The sequence below is a fragment of the Euleptes europaea genome, chromosome 11 (genome assembly GCF_029931775.1).
Source record: "Euleptes europaea isolate rEulEur1 chromosome 11, rEulEur1.hap1, whole genome shotgun sequence".
In the NCBI taxonomy this organism is placed as follows: domain Eukaryota; kingdom Metazoa; phylum Chordata; class Lepidosauria; order Squamata; family Sphaerodactylidae; genus Euleptes; species Euleptes europaea.
Genome location: NC_079322.1, coordinates 6,587,970 through 6,613,811, shown reverse-complemented (window position 1 = coordinate 6,613,811; position 25,842 = coordinate 6,587,970). Strand labels below are relative to the sequence as shown.

Genomic DNA, 25,842 nt, shown 5'->3' with positions numbered 1-25,842 from the left:
AGAATAATGAGTTTGCAAGGTCTTTCTGTGACAAGATGTCCACTGAACAAACATAATGAGCAAATATTTATCCATTTAATTATTAGCAGGAGTCTCTCTCAAGAACTACGACAGAACGATGGGTTGTGATTAACCCGACATGCATCTCAGCAGAGTATAAAAGCTCCCTCTGCTTCTTTGCTCTTTCTGCCTTGCACATTCCAGCCCCAAACAATTCGGAACCATGAAGTGGGTAACAATCATTTCCTTTATTTTCTTGGTAAGCTCTACTGAATCAAAGCATCTGCCCAGAAGATCCCGGGATGTAGGTAAGAAGGGCTTCAAACCCATTTGCTGTGAATTCATCAGACTTGAGTTGGGTTTGCATTGCGATTTGAAAATGCAGGGCTCAGTTGACAGAGAAAGAGGTCCAGGAAGACTCTGGGACTTGGGCTGGTACTAGTCAAGAAGCCACTGTTGCAAACAGCAGCCATATATATAATGCAACTCACCCAGCTCCTACTATCACAATGTCATCATGTGTTTCCAAGCAAGCGGAAGGGGCAGAGAAAGGCCCAGCCTTGTGCTGTCAGACGCAGGCAACCGGCCCTAGACGCTGCAAAAGGTTAAGAGAAAAGGAACTCTGTATTGTGACTTTTCCTTCTCCCACTAGATGGATAATCTTAAAAAAAATAGCATGTTGTTGTCATACGATAAATTGTGCAACTTGTCTATTATATTTGGGGAGCTTCCATCCTTTCTCTTCTTTTTAATCTGCGCTGGATCTATTAAGTTAAGTCCTGTCCCGTTTCCTTTTTTGTGCTAGTAAGACCTCCTGGCCATTTCAATGTGCAACTCTCATCCGTAACATTTCGCTTAAAGAGCCCAGCTAACTTTTCCTATTAGTGGCCTCAGTTTAATGCTTCAAAGCAATATATGCTTCAAAGCAAGGGGCAGAACAGCACCAGGATGCAGACACAGATGTGTATCTTCACCCATGTTGGCTGTGTGGAAGCCTCTTTCTGAACAGGGACCTTCCTTTTTGGACCAGGGTGAATGAAGCCATGTAACTGCAGAGTGATCCCTGTGGTTCTAGGAATTTTGGCCGGTAGCCACTGATGTCAGCCCCAGCTACATGATAGACCATGTGTACATGAAGATACCAACTACTCCATCATCTTCCCTTTTTAAAGTACAAAGCAAAATATTGTCATGAAAATTGTCATTAAAAGCATGGACTGCATATTAACTAACTATCTGCTTTACAGGGCCAAGGCACACCATTGGGCACTGTTACAGTGAAATACCAGAGGAGGATTTCAAAGGCGTGTAAGTTTTAGTCATCACTTGCTTGATTTGATTCATTTGACCTGGCCAAAAAAACAGGCTGGGGGTGACTTGATCTCAAAATCAAAAGAACAACTGAGTAGGACCTGTTAGCAGTATCATAGTTGATACAGATTAGAAATAAAAAGTAGTCATCAAATGAAGTCAGATGCAACAGGCCGCAATATTTAGCTAATGGATTCTTAGCAAATTAAAAAAAACCCATGGAGCAATTAAACCCTGTAGCTCAGCTAAAGTGCCTCTCACAGGCAACCTGTTTTTATAAATGATTTTAAAACAAGATGGCATCATGCCTGCCATCTTCCCCATGACTAGGGATGCCAGCCTCCAGGTGGGACCTGGGGATCCCCCAGAATTATAGCTCATCTCTAGACTACAGAGATCCGTTCCCCTGGAGAAAATGGCTGCTTTGGAGGGTGGGCTGTATGGCATTCTATCCCCCTGAGGTCCCTGTCCTCCCCAGGCTCAATCCCCAAATCTCCAGGAATTTCCCAGACTGGATCTGTCAAGCTTATCTCCCCATCCCCCACCAGTGGCCGGGGGGGACCTAGCAGCCATACCCATAACAAACATGAGAGGTTGCCTCCTCTAAAGGTGTGTGCTGCAAAATGAATTTCCATAATCAAAAAGCAAAGAAAACACCCTCCCCCTTCTGAGCTATATTTTTGTTCACATGCATATTGATGCAGATGGGTTGATAAAACATATATGATTAGCCCTTTAATTGAGTGTCAGCCCTAGCAAACATTTAAATTTTGAATTGTCTTCAGTCCTCAAAGCCATTCTAAGGGCGAAAACGCACGGTCGCTTGAGCCTCCTTTCTTCCCTGTTCCAGCCAGGATTCAGCCAGGATCGAACGCACCTGGCTGAATCCTGGCTGGAACAGGGAAGAAAGGAGGCTCAAGCAACCGTGCGTTTTCGCCCTAAGAGGAAACCTCCAGTGACCGTTTTTAGTGCCTTTGGCTGCGTCCTCCTAAAGGCTATTGGACCTGCATCTTTTGGCATGCAGACTGCAGACTGGCGTGCAACTCATATGGAGAATGCGTTCTCCAGCCGAGGGGAGGCTTGCTTAAGTAAGGCCACTCTGACTGTTTTTAGATCAAGCTCTCATATTCTCCATCTCCATCTGGCTCATTTCCTATGCTGGTAGCTCTCTGCTTTTACTACAAAATCGCTCCTGCCCGGAGCATCCATCGTAAGCAGGTAAATGTTTTCTTAACTGCATGTGCTCCTTTTCAGTGCCCTGATCTCATTTATTCACTTCGTGCCAAATATCACGTACACAGACGTGGAAAAACTGGTAGAAGACATCACAAAGCTTGGAAAGAAATGTGCAGCTGATGAACACGCAGACCCAGAATGTGCAAAGACTGTTGTAAGTTGTTGGGCACTAGATTTTTGGAATATAGTGGAAATATTCAAGTAATGTATAGTTTGTTATCCTGGCCCACCATGGCATCACTTGGCCTTTAGCTAGGCAAAGTAAATGAAAAAAGAACAGATAAATTGTAGGTTTGCAAGATGTAATACTTCAGTAAATTAATGGTTTACTGATAGCTTAATTCTGTTATTGGGCTTTCCCTCTGGGTATGGTATTGATTTTGGTTTCTTGAATAACATCACGAGATGAAATATAAACTCCTATGGGTGAAGTTTTCCCCAACCAATCCATAAATCAATCAAGGGAATTTATCTTGAGTCCTAGCACATGTAGCCACTAGAGTGTCAAATCTGTACCACTACCCACCCATGAAGCGTGCTGGCTAACCTTAGGCCCTTCACTCATTTGCTGCTTAACTTCCATCATGAGGTAGTTGTGTGGTTAAGGTCGAGAAGGAGAGACTCATGTATGCCACTCTGGACTCCTTGGAGAAAGGGGGGTACAAATGTGTCCCTCGGGATCCTCCACACCAGGACGGAGCAGCCTGGGCACCGGTAGACATTTTCTGGTATGGCTGCTGCATTCCACATCTTAGTAGTATCCCTCCTTCTGCCCAACATTAAGCAAGGCTTCTTTTGGTCACAACTCAGTAATGGGATCCGGAAAGTGTGCACTGTCACTGCCCCAGAAAATTATTTAGGAATCTTTTCAGGTCTTTATGGCTATATGTCAGACATCCAGTAATTTCAAATGGGGGCCCAGAATTTATGGGCCCTCCTATGGCTGCAACCCATCTTCAAAACCCAACAAAACCAGGGTTTGGTGCAATTCCACAACATTCCAGTTTACAGCTAACAAAATAAACTAATATTTTGCTTCTGTCCATTAGGATATTCTTATCCTGGAAGAACTTTGTCATGAACAAAGTGTTGCTGAACATTATGGATTTTCCGAGTGTTGCGGTAAAGTTGGTCATGAAATAAATGAATGTTTGTTGGCCCATAAAAATGCAACTCCAGCATCCTTCCCCCCATATGAACGCCCAGACCCTGAAGTCACCTGCAAAACATTTCAGGACGACAGACTCGAAGTCCTGGGCCAGTAAGTTTATTGACTTATTGCTGTTCCTGTAAGAATCAGTTCACCTCTTAGAGTTCAATACCATTAGTATAAAATATACCACTTTCTGTTGCAAATCAAATAACTGGCAGATACAAGCAAAGGCAAGCTCTAACCCTCGCTAGAGGTTCTGTACTTCCCTCAGCACCTCTGGAGGGAAAATTTAGAAAACTCCCAAGAGTTCAGTGGGAATGTCCTTGTAGGGTCAGAGAAATTGAAGACTCTGGATTGAGAGCTGGCTGAAAAATAGGAAGCAGAGAGTAGGACTCAATGGTCAGTTCTCCCAATGGCGGGATGTGAGCAGTGGGGTGCCTCAGGGATCTGTGTTGGGACCAGTGCTTTTCAACCTGTTCATCAATGACCTGGAGTTGGGGTTAAACAGTGAAGTAGCCAAGTTTGCAGATGATACCAAATTATTTAGGGTGGTTAAAACAAAATCGGACTGTGAAGAGCTCCAGAAGGATCCCTACATATTGGAAGAATGGGCATTAAAATGGCAAATGAGTAAGTGAGTAAGTGTAAAGTGTAAGTGTAAAGTGATGCATATTGGGGCAAAAAATCCCAACTTCACATATACACTGATGGGATCTGTGCTGGCAGCGACAGACCAAGAAAGGGATCTTGGGGTGGTAGTGGATAGCTCAATGAAGATGTCAACCCAGTGTGCGGCTGCTGTAAAAAACGCAAATTCCATGCTGGCCATAATTAGACGAGGAATAGAGAATAAAACTGCTGATATCATACTGCCCTTGTACAAATCTATGGTGAGACCACACCTGGAATACTGTGTACAGTTCTGGTCACCACACCTAAAAAAGGATATTACAGAGCTCGAGAAAGTGCAGAAAAGAGCAACCAAAATGATTAGGGGACTAGAGCAACTGTCCTATGGGGAGCGGTTAGGACGCTTAGGGCTGTTTAGCTTGGAAAGAAGGTGGCTAAGGAAACATGATAGAGGTCTATAAAATTATGCAAGGTTTGGAGAGAGTGGACAGGGAGGTTTTTCTCCCTCTCCCATAATACTAGAACGCGGGGTCATCTGCTGAAGCTGGAGGGTGAGAGATTCAAAACAGATAAAAGGAAGTATTTTTTCACACAACGCATAGTTAAACTGTGGAACTCCCTGCCCCAGGATGTGGTGATGGCTGCCAGCTTGGAGGGTTTTAAGAGGGGAGTTGACTTATTCATGGAGGAAAGGGGTATTCATGGCTATTAGTTAGAATGGATACTAGTCATGCTGCATACGTATTCTCTCTAGTATCAGAGGAGCATGCCAATTATATTGGGTGCGGTGGAACAGAGGCAGGATGGTGCTGCTGCAGTCGTCTTGTTTGTGGCTTCCTAGAGCCACCTGGTTGGCCACTGTGTGTCCAGACTGCTGGACTTGATGGGTCTTGGTCTGAACCAGCAGGGCCTTTCTTATGTTCTTATGACACCTTTAGTCTTTCCCAAGTTGCTAAATTTTGCTCAGTGGCTATTAAGGTCTGTTTGAGAGAGACCACTAATGGTAATGTCAATATTGGTCACAACTAACTTTTAGGTAAATTTTAGTATAACATATTTATTGCAACTTTTAGCATTTTAATGAATTTATGTTAAGCTATGGAGATACTTTTGATTTGATACCTATCCTTTTAAAATCCTTTTTAAGATTGTAGTTGTATACTATGTTCTGGCAAAAGCTGTAAATAATAAATAAATAAAACAAATAACTGGCAGATACTAACTTGTCATGTCAGCTGCATCTCAGCAGGTCACCTGTTGCCTGATACCTGGTGTGTGTGTGTTAAGTGCCGTCAAGTCGCTTCCGACTCATGGCGACCCTATGAATGAAAGTCCTCCAAAATGTCCTATCTTTGACAGCCCTGCTCAGATCCTGCAAATTGAAGGCCCTGGCTTCCCTTATTGAGTCCATCCATCTCTTGTTGGGTCTTCCTCTTTTCCTGCTGCCCTCAACTTTTCCTAGCATGACTGTCTTTTCCAGTGACTCTTGTCGTCTCATGACGTGACCAAAATATGACAGCCTCAGTTTAGTCATTTTAGCTTCTAGGGTCAGTTCAGGCTTGATTTGATCTATAACCCACAGATTTGTTTTTTTGGCACCTGGTAGATTCTGTTAATTGTTGATTGCTGCTGCTGCGCTACGGTTTTAACAGAACTGCAGCAACTGAGGATTATTACCACTGCATCCTTTGTGGTGAGAGTTTGCATCACATATTTATACGAGGCGTTTTTCTTGCAGTTTCCTGTATGATGTTTCCAGGAGGAACAGCGACACAAGTATCCTCATTCTCTTTACCGCAGCTGCCAAGTTTGAGGAAGTTCTGGTGTCCTGCTGCCAGGCGGAGGACAAGGCTGCCTGTTTCAAAGAAAAGGTACCTCACTCGACCCCAATCCTACCTTGAGAGCCTGAGCCCTTTTCACCCAGAATGCTGAGGAGAAGGCTGCCATTTGGCAATGTCAATGAAATCACCAGCGAGCCAAAGCCAGTGCTGTTTCCAAGGCAGTGCGGAGCACTTAGGCCATTGCTGTTTTGCTCCAGTTTTCAAAGGTGAATTGAAAACGCAGAGCATTTATCGAGCTCTTCAGGTGCAAAGTATACAGGTTGCTGAATTCCAGACACTAAAAAGTATCCACTGTGGGCACACAAAGATGTTCTGGATTGGAGCTGTAGCCCCGGGTAAAGGGAGGGTGATACTTGTCTTTATTCTCTTTCGGGGTTGGAGAAGAGACGCCAAGAGGGAACAGCACAAGAGCCCCCCAATCTCCTCTCCCTAGCAGCTGTCGTTTAGGCCCCCAGAATACCTCTGGAGAGCTATTTGCAGAGGCACTGGCTTGGACCTGGGAGTCTTCATATGGCTCTCTATGCCTCGTTTCAGAAATCCTTCCCACAAGTACTATGGTCTGTACATTGCAGATGAGGTGTGAGTGGGCTAGGGTAGAGACAGCTGATCGTATCCAGTGGAAATCTGTACTAGCCTCACGTGCTAACGCTGCTTTGAGTGCTTGTTAGAAAAGTGGTATATAATAATGTCAATGCATTAGGAATTTCTGGTGCATTGACAGCCCTAAAAAAAGAAAGGAAAAAAAAGAACCAACACTTTTCCAGAGTACACTTTCCCCTATTTACACTCTGGGGGAAAGTCTTCAGTTGCCGCAGGAAGCTTGTAGAGCCTGCAGCCATTTGTAAGTATGACCTGAAGAAGTCATAGCAGAGGTTGTTTCCAGGCAGAGGGATTGTTCGGACTCTTTCTGGACTAGGGTGTTTGTTTTGAGGGGTTGTTTTTGTTTTTTCAAGTATCTACACAGTATTGTCCCTTAATCATCCAATTTCTGGGTTTCCCCCTGCTTTGCTCTGTAAACTCAATTTGACACAGTCTTTTTGGAAAGATCACAGTCAAAGTACATTTGCACACCATGTAAAAAGGAAGGGGTGCATTTTTGAAGGTTCTGCTCATGTCGGTGTCATTCTCCTTGCCTCACCACCCCCCCTGGCTTTTCCAGATTTTTCAAAGCTGTAATTGCGAGGTTGCTATAGTGTTATAATGGAAAGCAAGTCCCTAGCCCTGACCTGGATGGCCCAGGCGATTCCAGTCTCGGCAGGTCTCAGAAGCTAAGCAGGATGGGCCCAGGTTAGTCCTTGGAGGAGAAACCACCAAGGGTCCCTACGCAGAGGCAGGCAGTGGCAAGCCACCTCTGAACGCCTTTTGCCTTGAAAACCCCTTGAGGGGGTCACCGTAAGCTGGTTGTGACTTGATGGCAGCACTTTCCACCACCAAGCCTCTAGCCCTTTCCATTGCATGTATATATACCATTACCATATCTTCAGCATGAAAAGGGCTAGAGACTTGCTTTTTAAAAAAGTGACAGCTGCCTATTCAGAGGAACGAGAAGATTATGGCAATAGATTGTTATAACATTGCAATGCTATAGCACAATAGCAATTATTGTTTTTTAAAAGGCCCTCCCCCTTCTGGTGACTGACAGAGGAAGGAGTGCAGAAAACTCCCCTCTGTTGCCAGCGGCCTCCGTATTTGCCAACTATTTCTTCCGCACATGGCCAAATAAACAGGAATATCCAGCAAAGGGGCAAAACACGTGCAGAAAAAAAAGTTGAAGTAGTTCAGGGCCAAAATTGACAAAACCCACACAAGTGGGGTAGGTCTTTGTTTCACAGTTCGGTCTTTCCGGACTACCAAACTAGATGTGACATTAGGAGATTTATGAATGGATTTCCTGTAGTTTTTAGACAAGTAAACAGCAACCATGGAGGCGCCCGATCCCACGGTGCTGCAGCAAAGGGACAGACGGGTAAACCCTTTCTCTCTGCTATTTCCCTAGTCTCTGTTCCTTCCCAAGAGTTGCTGTTTGCCCCGTGAGTAGACCCACTGAGGTGGAGAGAATGGCACCAGGAGAAGAGGTGAACTCCCTTCCTGTGCTGCCGCGCCAAACTGAATCAGAGCCCCCTCAGGGTGGAGGGGGGAGGCGACCGCTTTCTCTGAAAACCCCAGTGGGAGATCCATTCCTAAATTTCTCAACCATATCTAGTCTGGCCTTTAGCCTCTGAGCTGATTATAACAGCACATGAAATCTTTTTGTGAAATGTAATAAATGTATATCCTGTTCATGGCAAAATAGTGCACTTGTTTCAGTGAAGCAGTTGTCCTGCTTAAACAGAGTGGCTGTATATACAAGTGAAAAAATCTCACTAGACTGTAAAGTCTTGGCCAGAGATGTTTGGCTGCCATCAGCAGATGCCCTTCAGATCTGACGAGTGTACCCCAGCCTCCCCGGCATGATGGCAAAGCATGGCCTGCCACTCTCAGGCTAGACACAGTTTGACATTGCAAGGGATCCCATGGGTAGGTACACCCCTGGGATTGCACTCTGCCGCTTCACTGAAAATGTTCAGTGTGTGGGGCAGGTGGGGCTCGGTGAGAAGAGCATCTGCTTGGCCTGCAGAAGGTCCCAGGTTCAATCCCCGGCAGCATCTCCTGTTAAAGGGACCGGGCAGGTAGGTGAAGTGAAAGACCCCTGCCTGAGACCCTGAAGAGCTGCTGCCAGTCTGAGCAGACAATATTGACCTTGATGGACCGATGGTCTGATTCTGTATAAGGCAGCATTGTGTACATGTGTGTGTGTGTGTGTGTGTGTGTGTGTGTGTTCCTGTTCTCAAATGACAGTTTAGGTTGCTTGTGCCAGGGGACTGACTACCTTGAGAACAGAGATGTCCTCTATTCAGGGGGAAAACCTTTCCATCTCTCTGCTGTGGCATGTTTGTGCACAGCTTTCCTGTATTCACTGTGCTGCACAACTATAGCAGACAGCCACACTCCAATCAAAGTGAATCATTTAATTGCCCCGGATCCCCCAGTGGGACGGTGTTAAGCGTCTCTCTATTTGGAATCAACTGTACTTAAAGTAATTTAATTTTGTCTGGATCATGTTCCATTTCTGAGGTGTTGTCAGAAGAAGTTTATTTTGCTTTTTAAAATTTCAGTCTAATCTTTGCCCCGGAGATTGTAGCTCATCAAAAACATGCCCTCTTTCTGACCGATTTTGTTTATAACAGGCACCTCTTGTCAAAAAAGAAATGAAACTACACGCTTTGATGGAGAAGCAGAACTGTCTCCTCCTGAAGAACCGTGAACGAAAAACCATGGAAAAATTGTAAGCCTGGTTGCTTTTAAAGTTATTAGTTGCATACATTGCCAAGCCTTTGTTTTTGGGAATGAAAGAGAACTTTGGGCATCACTTACAAAACCAGCAAAGGAGGTACAAAGACGACCATTGCAGGAGTGGGAGAGATTTTGAGATGTGACTTTTGTCCACCATTTCTCTAATCCAGCAAGTTCTCTGAAGCCACAATTAGATTGAACCATAGTCTGAGAAATGAAATAAGTGAACAACAAGTCCGTTCGCAAAATCAGCTTTTGCAATTTAGAACACATAGCATTTGTTCGTCTTTTTGTTTATTTATTAAACCATTAATATCCTGCCTTTCCTTGTGGTTCAAGAAGGCTTACAATAAAAGTTGGCAGTTAAAATAATAATTAATAATAATAATAGTTAAATAATAGTTATCTTACAACAATAGCTGAAAACATTTTCAGTTTAAAACCAAAAATAAAATAACAAAATCCAAATCTCTCCTCCCTCCTACGGGGGAAAGTTGAAAGTTAGGGGCAGGTGCCCCATAGGAGGGGCCTGTAGATCGGGCTAGATGACGACTTCTGCACATGTGAAGTGCCAAGCATTTCATTCTCCACGTTGAATTCTGGTTTAAGTACAATTGGGTATGAATCTCCTTCCTTCTTGTCTGGTCCAGCTCGATATGGCTGGTTCTGACTGGCAGGTGCGGGGGAAACCTGAGGCACGGGGAGGACTTTCCTGACCACAGGACCTGAGTTCTCTTTGACTGGGATGGAGCCTGAGGACTTCTGCATGGCTTTATCACTCCCTTGATCACTTTGGCTAGGGGCCAAAAGAAGATGACCGGAGAAGACCTTTTGCTAGTCCCTTCAAATTTGCCTTGAAATTCCACCTCCCTGAGGAAAAACAACCAAACCCACTCAGAATTTCACCTGAGGCAACATTTCAGTGATAGATCTATCTTTCTGCTAGGTCTGTGAGTAGAATGTCTTAATGAGAATAAAGTCTAGATAATATAAAGAACCAGTGTTTGAAGACACTTTTTTTATTTTCTTGACAGGAAATTTGCTATGGCAGCCCAGAAATTCCCCAAAGCTGACCGTTCTATCTTGCACAATATTACCAAAGACATTGTTCACATTCATGAGGAGCGCTGCCAAGGGGACACTCTGGAGAGTCACCTTGATCAGGTACGACCAATTCATTTAAAGTAAAGCACATCAAACCACCAATATGCCTGAAATTTATGACCCTTTTTGAGATGTGAATTTCTTTGAGAATTACTTTGTTTTGCTGCTTTGGCTTATCTCCTTACCTCTCTAATCTATGAGACAGAGACAGAAAAAGATAATTTTTTTTTATCAGCTGAGTTTTGTTAAATTAAAGCTATTCAGTTGTTCAACTCAGGTCTAGTCTAAAGTTACACCTACTATAGGGTTTTTTCTTTTTTCATGTGACATTTTGGTTTATTTGTGAAGTGTACCATAGGCATTTGGCATGTTGACTTGCTGGCATGCTACCTCAGGTATCCACCTGAATAAATGTGTGATGATTGGATGTGAGCTCTTTATCCCATGGCATTTTTAATATTTGCACTATTTTTACGGGGGATGAAACTTTGTGTGACGTGATGCACCACCCACCTGGGCATTCTTGTCTGATAATCCAGCCACAGAAAAGAAGGACTGCTCCCGCACACTCTGTGGTTCTCTTTCAAAGTACTAGTGTGAAAAAATTCCTTTTGAGTGTTTGCACTTTATATATTGCTTGGCTGAGTTTGTTTTTGCTTGCTTTTTTTGTTGGTTCTAATCTTAGGTGATTAAATAAAGACGCCCTCACTCGGGATAATTTATAATTTTGAAAAAATAAGTTCAGACTAATGTTTAGAAAACTGCATTAATACATTAAGAATGCATTGTTTCCCCAATATTCCAGTACATTGGGAAAAGAGGCATGTTATATCAGGGTTTGGAAATAGCTTCTACAACTTCCATTAGAAAGTTTATAATGATTCATACCTGAAACCTTCAGTGTGTATGTGGGGGGGGGGAGGGGGGAACTTACCCTTTACACAAGACATAGTATTGCCTGCAGAGGGGCTGTGGTTTTTAGAGGGGCTGTGGCTCAGTTTGTAGAGCATCTGCTTGGCATGCAGAAGGTCCCAGGTCCCAGGTTCAATCCCCAGTGGCATCTCCAGTTAAAGGGAAGTAGGCAAGTAGGTGATGTGAAAGACCTCCGCCTGAGACCCTGGAGAGCTGCTGCCAGTCTGAGTAGACAATACTGACTTTGATGGACCTTGATGGTCTGATTCAGTATAAGGCAGCTTCATGCATTCATGAGTTCATGCGATGAACCCAGGTGGCAAGCTCTCTTGGCTGCACAGGAACATGCCCATTGATTTCAGCAGAAAGACAACTGTGGCTGTAACACCTTTTTATCAAATGGGGCTGAATCAGTGGTGGACTCTCCCTGGGCTAGGGAGGGTTTGTTTGTTGGCAAATCCAAGGTGCCTTGTTCACAGGCCCGGCTTCCTCTTGAGTCAAGCACTTCTGTGCAGTTTACAAGAAGCAACATTCAAGTCGTCTTATTTCTCTGCAATGGAGGCATTCGGCATGCAGCTGGCCAGGGAGCTGCTGCTGGCTCCTGCCCTCTGTTCTTGGTCTCATTGGTCTTACATATGCCAGGTCCCCCTGGTAGGGTTGCCAACTTCCAGGTACTAGCTGGAGATCTCCTATTACAGCTGATCTCCAGTCAATAAAGATCAGTTCACCTGGAGAAAATGGCTGCTTTGGCCATTGGACTCTATGGCATTGAAGTCCCTCCCCTCCAAACCCTTCCCTCCTCAGGCTCTGCCCCCAAAACCTCATGCCAGTGGCGAAGAGGGACCTGGCAACCCTACCTCCTGGGCACTATTGAAAACCATGTTGGATGGCCCTGTGGCTTTTGTGCCCACAGTAAGAAGCAGCTAGCCACATTCATCCTATTGGTCCAGGCTAGGGTTGCCAGCTCTGGGTTGGGAACTACCTGGAGATTTTGGGGATGGAGCCTGGGGAGGGCATGGTTTGGGGAGGGGAGGGACCTCAGAAGGGTATAATGCCATGGAGTCCACCCTCCAAACCAACCATTTTCTCCAGGGGAGCTGATCTTGGTAGCCTGGAGATCAATTGTAATAGTGGGAGATTGCCAGATGCCACCTGGAGGTTGGCAAGTGGCAACCCTAACCACAGATCCTGTGTGACAGTGCCAGGACAAGCAAAGTGTTTGTGGTCCAGGTTAGAACACTAAATTGACTTGGGTTTGGAACTCAACATGGGCAAAGCTGCAATGCTGGAGAGACTCGACCCCCCCCCACACACACACAGGCATATGAAAGAGGCGTTTTCTTCTGTTAATTTTTTTAAAAATTCTGATTGGACAGATGGCAAAGAGTTCGAGGATGGTGTGGGATGCTGCAGCCACTCAGGAATATGCTGGGGGTTCTGCTGAGTAAACAAAGTATAATTGTACTCTGAACAACCAAGAAAGGAACCCCGGACTTTCTCCCACAGTCCTTCCCAGCGGCTTACCCGGCCAGCTTAGCTAGAGTCATAAGCCAAACCTGGGCTGGTAACACTCTGGACTCTTAGCACCCTGGAACACGTACCAGGCAGCTTAGAAAAGGAGCCATAAAACATTAAAACTTGTTAATTGAAACCCAGAATTAAAAACTTAGCCAGAGCATAAAACAGGAATCCTTAAGCAGTTTAAAATGAACAACAGTTTTCAAGCTACAATCATACTATAAAGACACTGTTAAAATATCAACCCTTAATTAAAAGTCTAGGTAAACATTTTGGCCTGGCACTAGTGCTGCCAGGCCTCCTGGGAAGTGGTATAGGGTAGCTCTAGGAATTGCTGGAAACTCTATGGTAATACCATCGGGTTTTTGACAATTCCTAGAGCTACCCTATGCCACTTCCCATGGCCTGGCAACCCAAGAGTAGCATAGGTTCCAAGTGAGGCCAGGATCTGGCTGCACCTTCAAGCGAGGAACCTACTCCTTCAAAGTGACTACGTCCCCTTCCAGGATAGGGTTGCCAGGTCCCCCCTGGCCACTGGTTGGGGGATGGGGGGTAGGGTAGTCAGGTCCAGCTGGGGAAACTCCTGGACATTTGGGGCTGGAGCCTGGGGAGGGCAGGGACCTTAGTGGGATAGAATGCCATAGAGTCTAACCTCTGAAGCATCCATTTCCTCCAGGGGAACTGATCTCTGTAGTCTGGAGATGAGCTGTAACTCTGGGGGATCTCCAGGTTCCACCTGGAAGTTGGCATCCCAATTTCAGGACAAGCTGACTCCTCAGTCTTTGAGCAGCTTTGCCAGGGCCCAACAGCACCAGTGTCTTGTCTGGACTGAGCTTCAGTTTATTTGGCCCTCATCCAATTTGCAATCAAACTGCAATTCAAACAGCAGGGTGTCTATTTCATGCGTGTATATTTTATCTCAAACATTTCTGTGTCATCTTTCCACCCAAATAAGGTCCCCATGGCTGTGAACATCAAAAATTAAAGCAGCATTTCAATGAAGGTATCTGTGAAATATTTAAACAAACAGAGTTCTTTAGAATGCTTCACTCAAGAGATCCTCTCAAATTTAGGATAGACAGGAGAAAGTGTCCACGTTTTATGGGCATTTAAATTTTACATTTGCCGAGTGGGCTCAAGGAAACATTGTGAAATGTGAGAAAGCAGGTAGTGGGCAAAAATAATATATAATAATAAACAGGGGGCCTCCTTGTGAAGGCTGGCCACTGTGTGAGACAAGATGCTGGCCTAGATGGACCCTCACTGGTCTGATCCAGCAGGGCTCTTCTTAAACAAGTTTGGAGCAAGCAAGTGGATTTCTGCACATTCCTCCTCAGACGCTAAAGCTGTGCGTGCTTTGCTTGAAAACAGCAGATAGGAAAACATCTGTATGTTGTATATTATACTCTGGTTCCCCTTCAGATTGTATAAATTTTCGGAGCCACTCTTTCCTCCCTCCCACCTTTTTGAAAAGGCAGCCCTGCACAGTCTTGTGGGGCAGCTTGGCTACCAATACCCCTTTGCTTATTCAGGAACCCATCCCTGTGTCCCAGGACACCCCCCACCCCCAATACAGCTTTGGAAACACTACTGAATGCAATCCCTCTTGTGAACCTCTGCTCATACAGATAACACTGACAAAGTTCATCTGTGAACACCAAGACGTGATATCTCCTAACGTGAGTGGGTGCTGTACGAAGCCCCTGTTGGAGCGACCGTTCTGCCTGGTGACCATGGACCACGATGACCCACCTGCAGATTTGTCCCCAACAGTCCGGGAGTTTGTGGATAACCAAGAAGTGTGCCAGCACTTTGCGGAGAACCATGACGGTCATCTGGAACGGTACGGCATGTGCATTTCTGTCTGATTTGCCGCCCTGCCCAAAGCTGGAGCTGAAGAGGCTCCACGCAGTCAGGAGGCAAAAGAGCAGGAGGGCAGGACAAGGGGGCAAGCAGATACAGCCGTAGCACCCCACAGCACAGAGGTCTTTTATGCACGGGTTGTTTCTGTTGGATATGCTGCTCTCTCGATGCACAGTATTTGCTGTCGGATTCTCAAATCCCTCTGCCCAGGGGTCTGAAACTGACGCCCACTCGCTGTGGAACTGACCCCATAAGCAGCTTCGCGGGGAGGGGTTGGATGAGGGGGAAAGACAAATGGGAGGGGAAAGTGAGATTGGGCATGAGGAGAAAACTCTGAAGTGACAGGCATGCACAGGACCAGCTTTCCATTTTGGGTAAAACAGCACCCACAAAATATGGGGAAATGCGAGGGGACAGCGAGGGCCACTTCTAAAGGTTGGGAAGTGCAGGCATCATGAAAACAAAGCCCCAGTGCAATGGGATATCCTGAGCGTAAAAGGCCATCGTTTGAACCACCCGAATGCTGCCCCTCCCCCCTCCACTCGGGACCCTCCAGCGTTTCATCCCCAAGCACAGATAAGCCCCCCCAGCTCTGCCCAATCCCCCCATGGAGGGGAGAAGAGCTCTCACACAGCAGGCAGAAGCACCGTGGCGGCTCTCGCTGGAACAGCGACAAACTGTCTTCCCCAAACTGATCAAAGACAAAATTAAACAGGACGCCCCGACTTAAAAGTGGGGAGCGGTGTGGGGGGAAAGGCTTTTTTCCTGTATTTTTCTGTTTTCTCAAAGTGTGCAGAACCATGTCTCTTCCATTGGGCTGCTTTAGGGACTGGCACAGCCCCAGCCCCAGCCCCATGACGGCTAGAGGAGGAGGATGATAGCAGAGGTTAAAGTGCTCCCATTGGGGGGGTGGGGAGCAAGCAGCAATAGTATATTTGAAAGCCATCTTGGGATTTCTTTTTTGTGTGTAAAGTGCCATCAAGTCACAGCTGACTTCTGGCGACCCCTGGTGGGGTTTTCAAGGCAAGAGGAGCACTGTGAACACTTGAAATATTTATTGTTGTTGTTATTCCCTAATATTTATAGGTTTTTGTACGAGTATGCACGGAGACACCCAGAATTGTCGCCACAGTTGCTCCTAAGAACTGAGAAAGGGTATCACGATTTGCTGGAGAAGTGCTGCAAACTCGAGAGTCCTGTAGAGTGCCTCGGCGAAGGGGTGGGTCTTGTGCAATGAATGGGGGTGGGGGGTGTCTAATAATCACAAAGCAGATGCTGAATGATTTCTCTAAGGATAGAACTAGATGCTATAAAAATTACGGGGTCACTGTCCAAAATCCAGCCCTGTGTCAGATCCTGCTGCCACACTGTGAGCATTTCCACACCCTCACAAGTGGCAACCAGAGGTGCTGCAGTGGAGGAAGAGAAATGTTCAGTGTTGTGATGTCAACAGGACACATCGTAAGATGAGCTTCCCATTACTGGGCAGGGGTGGGGGGGGGAGAAGAATGTCATGAGGAGAAGGTGGGCCCATCTGCTCAGTAACATTCAGGGAAACCAGGAGAAGGCCAGCCTCTGGAGGTCCTCTGTGGAGGTGAGTAATGTTTCCAGGGAAGAAAATTAAGAGGCCAGTCTAAGGCTGTGCATATCAATAAACCCGAACCGAAAATAAGCCGGAAAAAAGCCATTTCGGTACATTTCAGGTTCGGGTTTACTGAATTCCAAAACCTGGGGGGGAAAGCCAAAACCAAATTGGCTATTCCCAAAAAACCCGGGTAATTTTCCGGCTTTTTCGGATTCTCTCCAGGCTTTGCGAAGCTCCTAGGGGGGCATTTTTTGAGGTAGAGCCCCCAAACCTGCAGGGTAGCTTGCAGGGACTCTCCTTGCAAGAACCCCCAAGTTGTGGGTCTGATGTTATGGGGTCTGGAAGAGGTCGCCCCTCCCGCCTCCATACACAAGCAGGAAGGTAAGAGTCAGATTCTCAGTTCGTTCGCTAATTGGCTAATGCTTGTCTATGGAGGAGGGAGGGGCGACCTCTCTAAAGCCCATAACACCGGACCCCCTGACCCAATCTTAACCAAACTTTGGGGTTTGTACAAGGAGAGTCCCTGAAAGCTACCCTGAAAGGTTGGGACCTCTACCCCCAAAAATGTACCCCAGGAGCTTTGCAATAAATCCCCTTTGTTTGCTATTGTGGGAACAGCCTGCTTCCGCTACATAGATGCATTCCTGTGGAAGTCGGCTGACTGAAAGTTCCCACGATAGCAAACAAAGAGGATTTTTTGAGAAATGAATGCCCGTTAAACCATACACCTGTAATGTAGGTACAGCCTCTGAATGTGAAAGCTGGAAGGAGAAGTCGCATGATGCCTGTGGCTGTGACTAACTTTCCATGTCCTTCTAGATGGGCCCTTCTAGGTCCAGACCTTGCTACTGCAAGGCAAAATTGTTGCCTTGTGATATATAAACATATTCTTGTGTTGTTTCCAGATCAACAATTTCATGGGTTTTTATAGCACTTTAGAAATATGGAAGCCTATCTAGCACAGGCGGCAGGTTATCAGTACCATCCCAAGCAGAGTTGCAGCCTTCTAAACCCATTCACTTGGAGAGGCTTATAAGGACATAGCTCTGCCTAAGATGGCACCAAAAGAGGCCTTGAAAATAAATAAATAAAGGGCAGAAAGATCCACAGCAACCCCCTCTCCTGCTTTTTTTGTTCTTAAAGTTCTGGAGAACTCAAAAGCTAGCATCATGTGTTGTGTTATTTTGCTTGGTCTTTGGTTTTAGATTGTTCTTTTGACCAACATGGTTCCCTAATTGGTTCTTGTAGGTTATCCGGGCTGTGTGACCGTGGTCTTGGTATTTTCTTTCCTGATGTTTCGCCAGCAGCTGTGGCAGGCATCTTCAGAGAAGTAACACTGAAGGACAGTGTCTCTCAGTGTCAAGTGTGTAGGAAGAGTAATATATAGTCGGAAAGGGGTTGGGTTTGAGCTGAGGGTGTGGTATGTATTAACATACCACACCCTCATTAGCACATTATCTTGATACTTACAGGACAATGATTAGCACATTACCTTTGATACTTTTTGCAGGACAATGATTCAGCTCAAACCCAACCCCTTTCTGACTATATATTACTCTTCCTACACACTTGACACTGAGAGACACTGTCCTTCAGTGTTACTCCTCTGAAGATGCCTGCCACAGCTGCTGGCGAAACGTCAGGAAAGAAAATACCAAGACCACGGTCACACAGCCCAGATAACCTACAAGAACCAATGAACTCTGACCGTGAAAGCCTTCGACAATGGTTCCCTAATCTTAAAAACCCCACATTATCCAGAGATGTCAGAAGAAAAGGGTTGCCACATGGCCTGCTTTGATGGACAGCCTCCAGCCCAGCAAAAGGTGGTGGGGATGGTGTAGCATGATGTGGTGACATTATGTCTGTCACTTGCTCGCCTGGTAATGATGTTGCAGTATTGCGTGACCCTGTTTTGTCAGTCTCTGCCCCCCCCTGCCAACCTCCTGCTGGTTGCCAGTGAACGGGTGGCAATCCTACGAAAGAAATTGGTGTGTACTTGAACAGAAGTGAGTTCTCTGTCATCCCATGTTCAGCTTTAAAAAAAAGAAAGGATTGGCTGTCTCAGGCTTCAGTTAATGTTGCTTTATTACAGGAAAGGGATTCTGCCCTTGGGGATTCTCTAATGCTTCCTCTAAAAGAAGGACGGCTTTTGGGTCTTCCTGGGGCTGAGCTCATTCTACCCCATTCAGCAACAATTCAACTTTCTTTCAGGAAGTTCAGCTCCGAAAACACATTGTTAACACCCTGGAAGTGATTAAAACCAACTGTGAACTTTTTGAACACAAGATAGAAGATTTCAAACGTGGGTATGTTATTCCTGTCTGCTTCTAACTTGGGGAACTGGGCTGGTGGCTCTTATCAACTGAGAGCTTTGTAGAACGGCGAGCAGCAGGTCAAGTTCCACAGCAAGGGTCCCGGGTTCAGGGGAATGGTGGGCAGGTATCTTGCTCTGGGGAGGATGGGAGGAGCTGCTGCATGGCAGGGACATCATAAGCTTCCCCAATATGACCCCCCCAAGAGCCCCCCTTGTGACCCAGCTGACGTCCCACTCGGGCCTTGAGCTCACACCACACACAAGCTCCTGTCAAATCCGTTCTGCTGGGAACTCATCAAGCTGTCACTTTGCAGCCTTCTTGTCCGCTACACCAAGAAAGCCCCGCAGCTGTCCTTTGAGGAGCTGGATCAGTACACAGAACAACTGCAGGCCGTCGCTGCCAAATGCTGCCCTCTGGGTGATGATAAAAAGCTGGTCTGTGCTGAAGGACATGTGAGTAGCACCTTTCCCTCTTTGTCTGTCTCCTGAATGTTGCCCATTGAAGGAGGTGCAGGGGAGCCGGGTCTTCTTTGGGGGACACTTGCATTGAAAGCCCCCCTGTGTGATGAACCAGCAACGTTGGCACATTATGCTGTGGGGGAAAGAGGAAGGAGGCGGGCAGCAGACGAGGCAGAACCCCGAGTGGTGGTGGTGCTGCCGTCTCCACGGCCTGCCCAGCCAGAACAGCAGCATTCACGAGCGAGGCCCAGCTCATCAGGAGAGCTCCAGTTGGGGCACAGAACGCCCGTAAGGAGGCACCGTGGATGGCAGCAAGGCGTTCAGCTTTGAGATGGATGCCAGTTCAAGCACTGAATACTAATCCTTCTTGGAGCGCTTCCACCCCAAAGGAGAAATGTGTTGTTGTTGTTTTTCTTGGAAAGAGCAGATAGGCTAGGGTGTTTTGAACAATATTTTTTTGCAGGAAAATGGTATTGCAAGATGAGAAATTCTAGAAGTTTGTCCTTCCTTTATGAGGCAATGAAAACACATGCCTCCTGACGTCGTCATAAGGCCCTCGTGCTGCCCACTGAGACCCGTGTCTTTGCCGGAAGCCCACATGATCCCTGCCATCCCCAGCAAGAGCCTAACCAAGCTTAAGTATCAACCCCATTCTACCAGCAATGTGGAGCAGGTGAAAGCCAAGTGGAGGGAATCCCCCCTTGAGCCCTGGCTCAGTTCTTAAGGAACTGGTGAATCGCACTCTGTTCTGATTGGTGGGCAGGTGAGCCCCACTCTGTGATGCAGCTGCCTGCAGCCTCGCCATGCGAGTCTCATTTTGGATGAACACAGGAAGCACTCAGCCCCGCCTTGCCCCCACAGGAGCCTCCCGGCCCCTCCTGCTAGGGGTTTGTGGCCCCCACCGCTTGGAGGGGCCCCAGAGGAGTTTCTTTTTATTTGCTCTGTATTGCTATGCTTTTTGTTGTTGTTGTTGTAATTTTATAAAACTAAAGTTAATAGAAGACATGTTACCAATAATAAATAAATAAATAAATAAATTTTATTTGCTGCTAGTATGCCAGATAAAACAGGTAAAACAGAGTAGATGTTTACAACCAAATTAGGAATCACCCAATTTTACATTTCCACAGACTAAGGAAGTACATTAAGGCGATGTAGCTTCATTGCTACTGCACAGTATTTTGCGATACATGTTACCAATATTGCATGTAATAAGATTAAGAACTGTTGCCAGGTTATACTATTTGCATATGAAATGCTCGTTCCTCTCTATTCTGGTTTTGCAATTAAAATGTCAACATCTCCTCTTTCTTTTGGTAAAGGCGGACCTTGTGTTAGGGAGCATATGCCTGCATCATCAAGAACATGCCATCAACCCCAAAATCTGCCAGTGCTGCAGCAGCAATTATGCTTTCCGGCGGGAGTGCTTCAGTGCCATAGAAGTTGATGATGGCTATGTTCCTGCCGAATGCCCTTCGGAATTATTCTCTTTCCATGAGGAGTTGTGCACAGCCAACGCTGATGTGGAAAACAGGAAACGCAAGTAAGGGCAGCAGCCAGGGATTGTATGGGTGATGTTGAGAAATGGCCTGGGTGTGCATGGCCGATCCTCATTTGCCACCCCGACCCACAGCAGAGGCCCCCCTCCCGGAGCTTCTACGTTTTCCTTGGCCCGTTCTCTTCATGTCCTGCCTTACCCTCCTGAGTGGTTGCTTCTTTGAGCCCATCTTTCCCACACTCAGCAATGCTGGGTATATGACTCTGAGCCCCAATAGAATCAACCCCCATTCACTTTATCAAGGAGTAACTAGAGTTTACCTGCAATGGCTCTCGAATACTTTGGCCCCAAAAGGCTGGTTTGGGATTGGCTGACATCAGGAGGATCTAATGATGCTTTTTCTCATCTGGGATGTGTGGCAAAGTTGTGCCATGTCGGTCACCAGAATTCTTAGCATTTTGTTTAAAGTTTTCTTTTTAAAGAGGTATATTAAAGAGAGTATATTATGACACTAAATTGGTGGCATAATGAGACCTGTTCTCAACCATGATGAAGTAAATCTCATATATAGTTGAGAGGGAAACAGAATAACTGCTAATTTGAGCCATACGTGACTGTTTCATGCCGCGATTTGCACACAGTCCGCAATAGGTTAACAGGATAAGTTCTGCTCCTTTGGTCAAGCTGGCTGCAAACTGTGTGCTTGGGAGGCAGGAAAGGAGGGGCCTGCCCCCCAACTGGAAGGGCACTGAAGGCAATCACACTAAGGCAAACTCTTTAGGAGTGAGCAGCTACTAGGTGTGGGGGGGAGCAGCTCCAGGTGGGGCCTGGAGATCTGCTATTATAATGGATCTCCAGGGGACAGAGATCCATTCACCTGGAGAAAATAACCGCTTTGAAAGGTGGGCTCTATGGCATTATACTCCACTGAAGTCTCTCCCCTCCCCAAACCCCGCCCTCCTCAAGCTCCACCCCCAAATCTCCAGGTATTTCCCAGCCCAGAGCTGGCAACCCTAGTTCGTTCCCCTTTTGGAAGGCGAACTCTCTGGCATTGTACCCTGCTGAGGTCCCTCCCCTCCCCAAACCCCACTTTCCCCAGGCTCTACCCCCCAAATCTCCAGGCATTTCCCAACTTAGAGCTGGCAACCCTACCAGCAACAGAGATAAGTTTGGACAGGCTGTCTTTTGACTAGTCAAGGCCAAGGTACCCTGGCTGGCGGCACAGTGGGTTGTCGAGAGAGAAGGAACTCGGAAGGCTACAAAGAGGGCTTCTGTGAAACAGCAGACAAGCTGTGGTCACGAGAAGAACTCCAGACCACAGCAAAGTGTTCTTGTGTTGAGCGATGCCTTCTCAGATAAGATCTCCAGGCATTTTCTGTGACGGTTATCACTGGTTAAGGACTACCAGTGCTATGAGCTGGTAAATATCTGCATGTTCTTGTAGCGGCCCCCAGTTTCACACCCAGCCCCATAGTCCCTCTGGGTGGCCCTACCTTTTTTGAAGCATCCTTCTGGCAAGAGATATACACAGAACTAAATAAGTTGACATCTGGCAATAATCTGAAGTTCCTCTTCGCCTGCTTATGGTGGGAGACCTCCAGGTAAATGCAGCCCTTCCCCACTGATGCTCACCAGGTTGGGGGGCAGAAAATGGGGCCAAAGGGAGGAGCATGATCATCCTAAAGAGAAATTAAAAATAAGGCCTTGCCTACTTACAAGTTCTGACCATAGTGTTCCTGGAAATTCCTAGAGCGAACTTTATCACTTCCCGATAGCTCTAGGAATCACCAAGAATTTAATGGCCAGAACCTCCTGAAAATAGACAAGGCCTTCTATTTCTTTTTAATTTTTCTCCCAGGACACTGCAAGGCCCATAACCCTCAGTGCCTGGCAACCGTAAAAAGAGGGTATATTATGGCAAACCTCCCCATGGATCTTCTAGAAGTCTTCATGTGAAATCAGTTGAAACTAACTGCAGCAATTGTGGGTGACAGAGTCCAATGGCATTCCAATGGAGAACTTTAAATTAATGCTGTATTCGAGTTTGAATTCAATAGATTCCCCCCCCCCCCTGTAATATGCTTCTTAAGTAAATCCCAATTCTAACTGTTTGACAACTGGAGGCTATAATATCTCTCTATCTATATTTTACTGAAAATAAGCTCAACACCACAGTGGGATTTACTTTCTAGTCAACAGTATAGGATGAACATATTAACATATGAAGCGGCCTCATACTGAATCAGACCCTGGGTCCATCAAAGTCAGTATTGTCTACTCAGACCAGCTACGGCTCTCCAGGGTCTCAGGTGGAGGTCCTTCACATCACCTACTTGCCTAGTCCCTTTAACTGGAGATGCCGGGGATTGAACCTGGGACCTTCTGCATGCCAAGCAGAGGTTTGTGTAGTTAGTGACTCAGAAATATTCGATGCATGGCACCATGCAGAGGCGTTGTTGGTGGAGAGGTATTCTTAGTTCTGAGCCAGTGTGGTGTAGTGGTTAAGAGTGGTGGATTCTAATTTGGAGCACCAGGTTCAATTCCCCACTCTTCCACATGAAGCCTGCTGTGTGTCCTTGGGCTAGTCACAGTTCTCTCTGAACTCTCTCAGTCCACACAGAGGCAGGCGAGGGCAAACCACCACCTCTGAACGTCTCTTGCCTTGAAAACCCTACGGGGTCGCCATAAGCCAGCTGGGACTTGACGGCACTGTCCACCACCAAGCTTTTCTTTATTGGGAATTCCACCTCTGAGTAGGCCTTCAAAGATGTTCAGCACTGTGTTCAGTCTGGTTCACTGTGCATCTTCCAGCCCCAGCAGGCAAAGCCCTCTTCCCGTCCTTTTCAGCTCCTGCCGCACCTCAGAATATCCAGGATTTTTCTTGGGCTTTGAAGGTTCCAGGCTCACCTGCTAATTGCATGCACTGAAAGGAACAGTTCAACAGGCTATCTGGGGGTGGGTGGGAATGACACCCCAGTACATTTTCCCCTTCTGTGAGGCAGAAGAACCCGTCCCCTTGCGTACTTGGCAAACCCTTGACTTACTTGAGGTTGTTGCATCTTTTTAGCCTCTCCTTCTTTAACGGTTTTTACTGACTTCAGTATTGAGAATCAGCATATAACCAAATATTATAAAATCACTTAGAGTATTTCTGAGACTGTTCACCTTCTCTAATCCCGTAAGGAGGCGGACAGTGGTTTGAAAGGGCATCAGGGCTTTATGATGGAACCTCCAACTGTCTTTTGATCTCACTTCAGGTTGCTTGTCAAGTTGATTAAATGCAAGCCGACCATTACAGAGGAACAACTGAAGGATATTATCAGGAATTTTCATGGAGTAGTGGCCAAATGCTGCCAAGCTGAAAACCACGAGCAATGTTTTCAAGAAGAGGTATGCTTTTAGAAAAGGAAAACATATCCAGTTTACTTCTCCTTAAGAGGCAGTCTGGGCCAAAGATGTAGCGGTGGGATTGGAATGGAGACATGGGGGCCCGCCCCACCCCCAGGGCGTTCCTATACTCCTTCACTGAATTTTCAACTTCTATTTTTTTTAGTCTCTAGTCCTTCTGCTTTTGCAAAAACGAGGGGAAACTTGTGTCCTGGGCACTTGCGCATTAAGCAAGCCATAGGCCTGCTCTTACCTTTCACTGGCTAATGAGCACACAGAACTAGGGATGCGAGTTCAACAGCTGAGCTAACCTTATTCTGTGACAACCAGAAGTGAGCCGATCCCCCTGCTCTGTTCAGTTGGGCACCAAGTGACTTGAATGCCTGCTGAGCAGGTTTGCATCATTTTCCCCAAACTGCACAGGCACCAAAACACGGCCAATCCAACTAGTAGCTGTTGACATCTCTAAGGGCTACCTGTTAGATGACCACCAAACAGTTCGAATTTTGAAAATTTACGACTGATTTATATGATTTTAAACATTTACCTGTCTATGTACCTCCTCACCTCATTGGAGGGATTTGTTTGCACTTTTTAAATAACTGGCAATTGCTATTGCACAATACCATTTTAATTCAGATTCACATTGCGGCAATACTTTGTTAGAATACCAGTGCCCGTTAGTGAAATAGCAATGGCTGATTTAAAACATAAACAGAAAAAGCCCTCTGTGGGTGGGAAATCAACCTGTTTTAAGGGCCTAACTAGACATTACATTTTTTTAAAGAGTCAAGTCTGAGAAACTGAACTTGACTCTGTCTTTCCACAGCCACACAACAGTTGTGGTGATTGTCTGTTTAAAAATAAAGAGGAACCTGATTGGGCAGGTAATTGTGTCATGGGGGCGGGGGGGGAGGCTCTTTTCTTCCCCTCTGCAACTTTTTCTCAATTTGAAAGAGTGTGGTGTGTGTGTGTGTGTGTGTGTGTGTGTGTAGTTCCCCCTCCTTGTTGGCTGCTGCTCCACCTGGGCCAGCCTCCCTCTGAATGATAGGTGACATCTACCTTTTCATGCCATTGGGTATCTCTTGGGTAGCAGGAAGCACCTTTACCGTTGGGTTGGATTCTGCAGGAAAGCTCCCCCATGAGGGGGGCTGTGTGCCCACCTCCCCCTGCCTTCCCCTTCTCCTAGCATCCTAGAGCGTGTCCCCAAATCCCCTCTGAGGAGGGGCTGCAGTGAGGGGAGGGAAGAAGGTGAACTTGCCTCCTCCCCCTCGATTCTTCCCCCCCCCCGTGCAGACCCTTGTGCCGCGGTGCATTTTGTTCATGAAGGTCCCCTGACCCTCAGAGAGGATTTTTGAGACAAGCTGCTGGGAGAGGAGGGGGAGGCAGGGAAAGGTCTACTCTGCTGCTTCTTTCCACGAGCTTTTCTGAGGGTTTCCAGCCCTTTGTCTGCAACAGAGCCACTTGAGGACCGTGTGGTGTGCACAGCAGTGGGGACAGGGCATGTCTCAGAAAAGTTATCTGTGCTTGGATGCATGGAGCTGAAAATAATAAAAGCTACTAGAATGGTCATGATTACATTATCTACTAGAGAGATGTGTCTGGCTAACCTTTTACCTAGTAATGTTTCTGAGTTTGGATCTTTACTTTCAGGGTCCAAAACTGGTTGAACGGTCTCGAGCTGCTTTGAGCTGA

At 46.4% G+C, this 25,842-nt stretch overlaps 1 protein-coding gene across 1 annotated transcript; it reads left to right on the top strand.

Moving 5' to 3' along the window:
• The first annotated feature begins 223 nt into the window (after positions 1–223).
• LOC130484770 (albumin-like) lies at positions 224–25,842 on the top strand. The gene is made up of 14 exons (XM_056857855.1): positions 224–308; positions 1,248–1,308; positions 2,566–2,701; positions 3,597–3,808; positions 6,069–6,201; positions 9,399–9,496; positions 10,539–10,668; positions 14,667–14,881; positions 15,988–16,120; positions 18,701–18,795; positions 19,118–19,256; positions 20,585–20,805; positions 24,018–24,150; positions 25,801–25,842. The coding sequence occupies exons 1-14, from the start codon at positions 224–226 to the stop codon at positions 25,840–25,842; spliced, it is 1,833 nt and encodes a 610-aa protein (XP_056713833.1).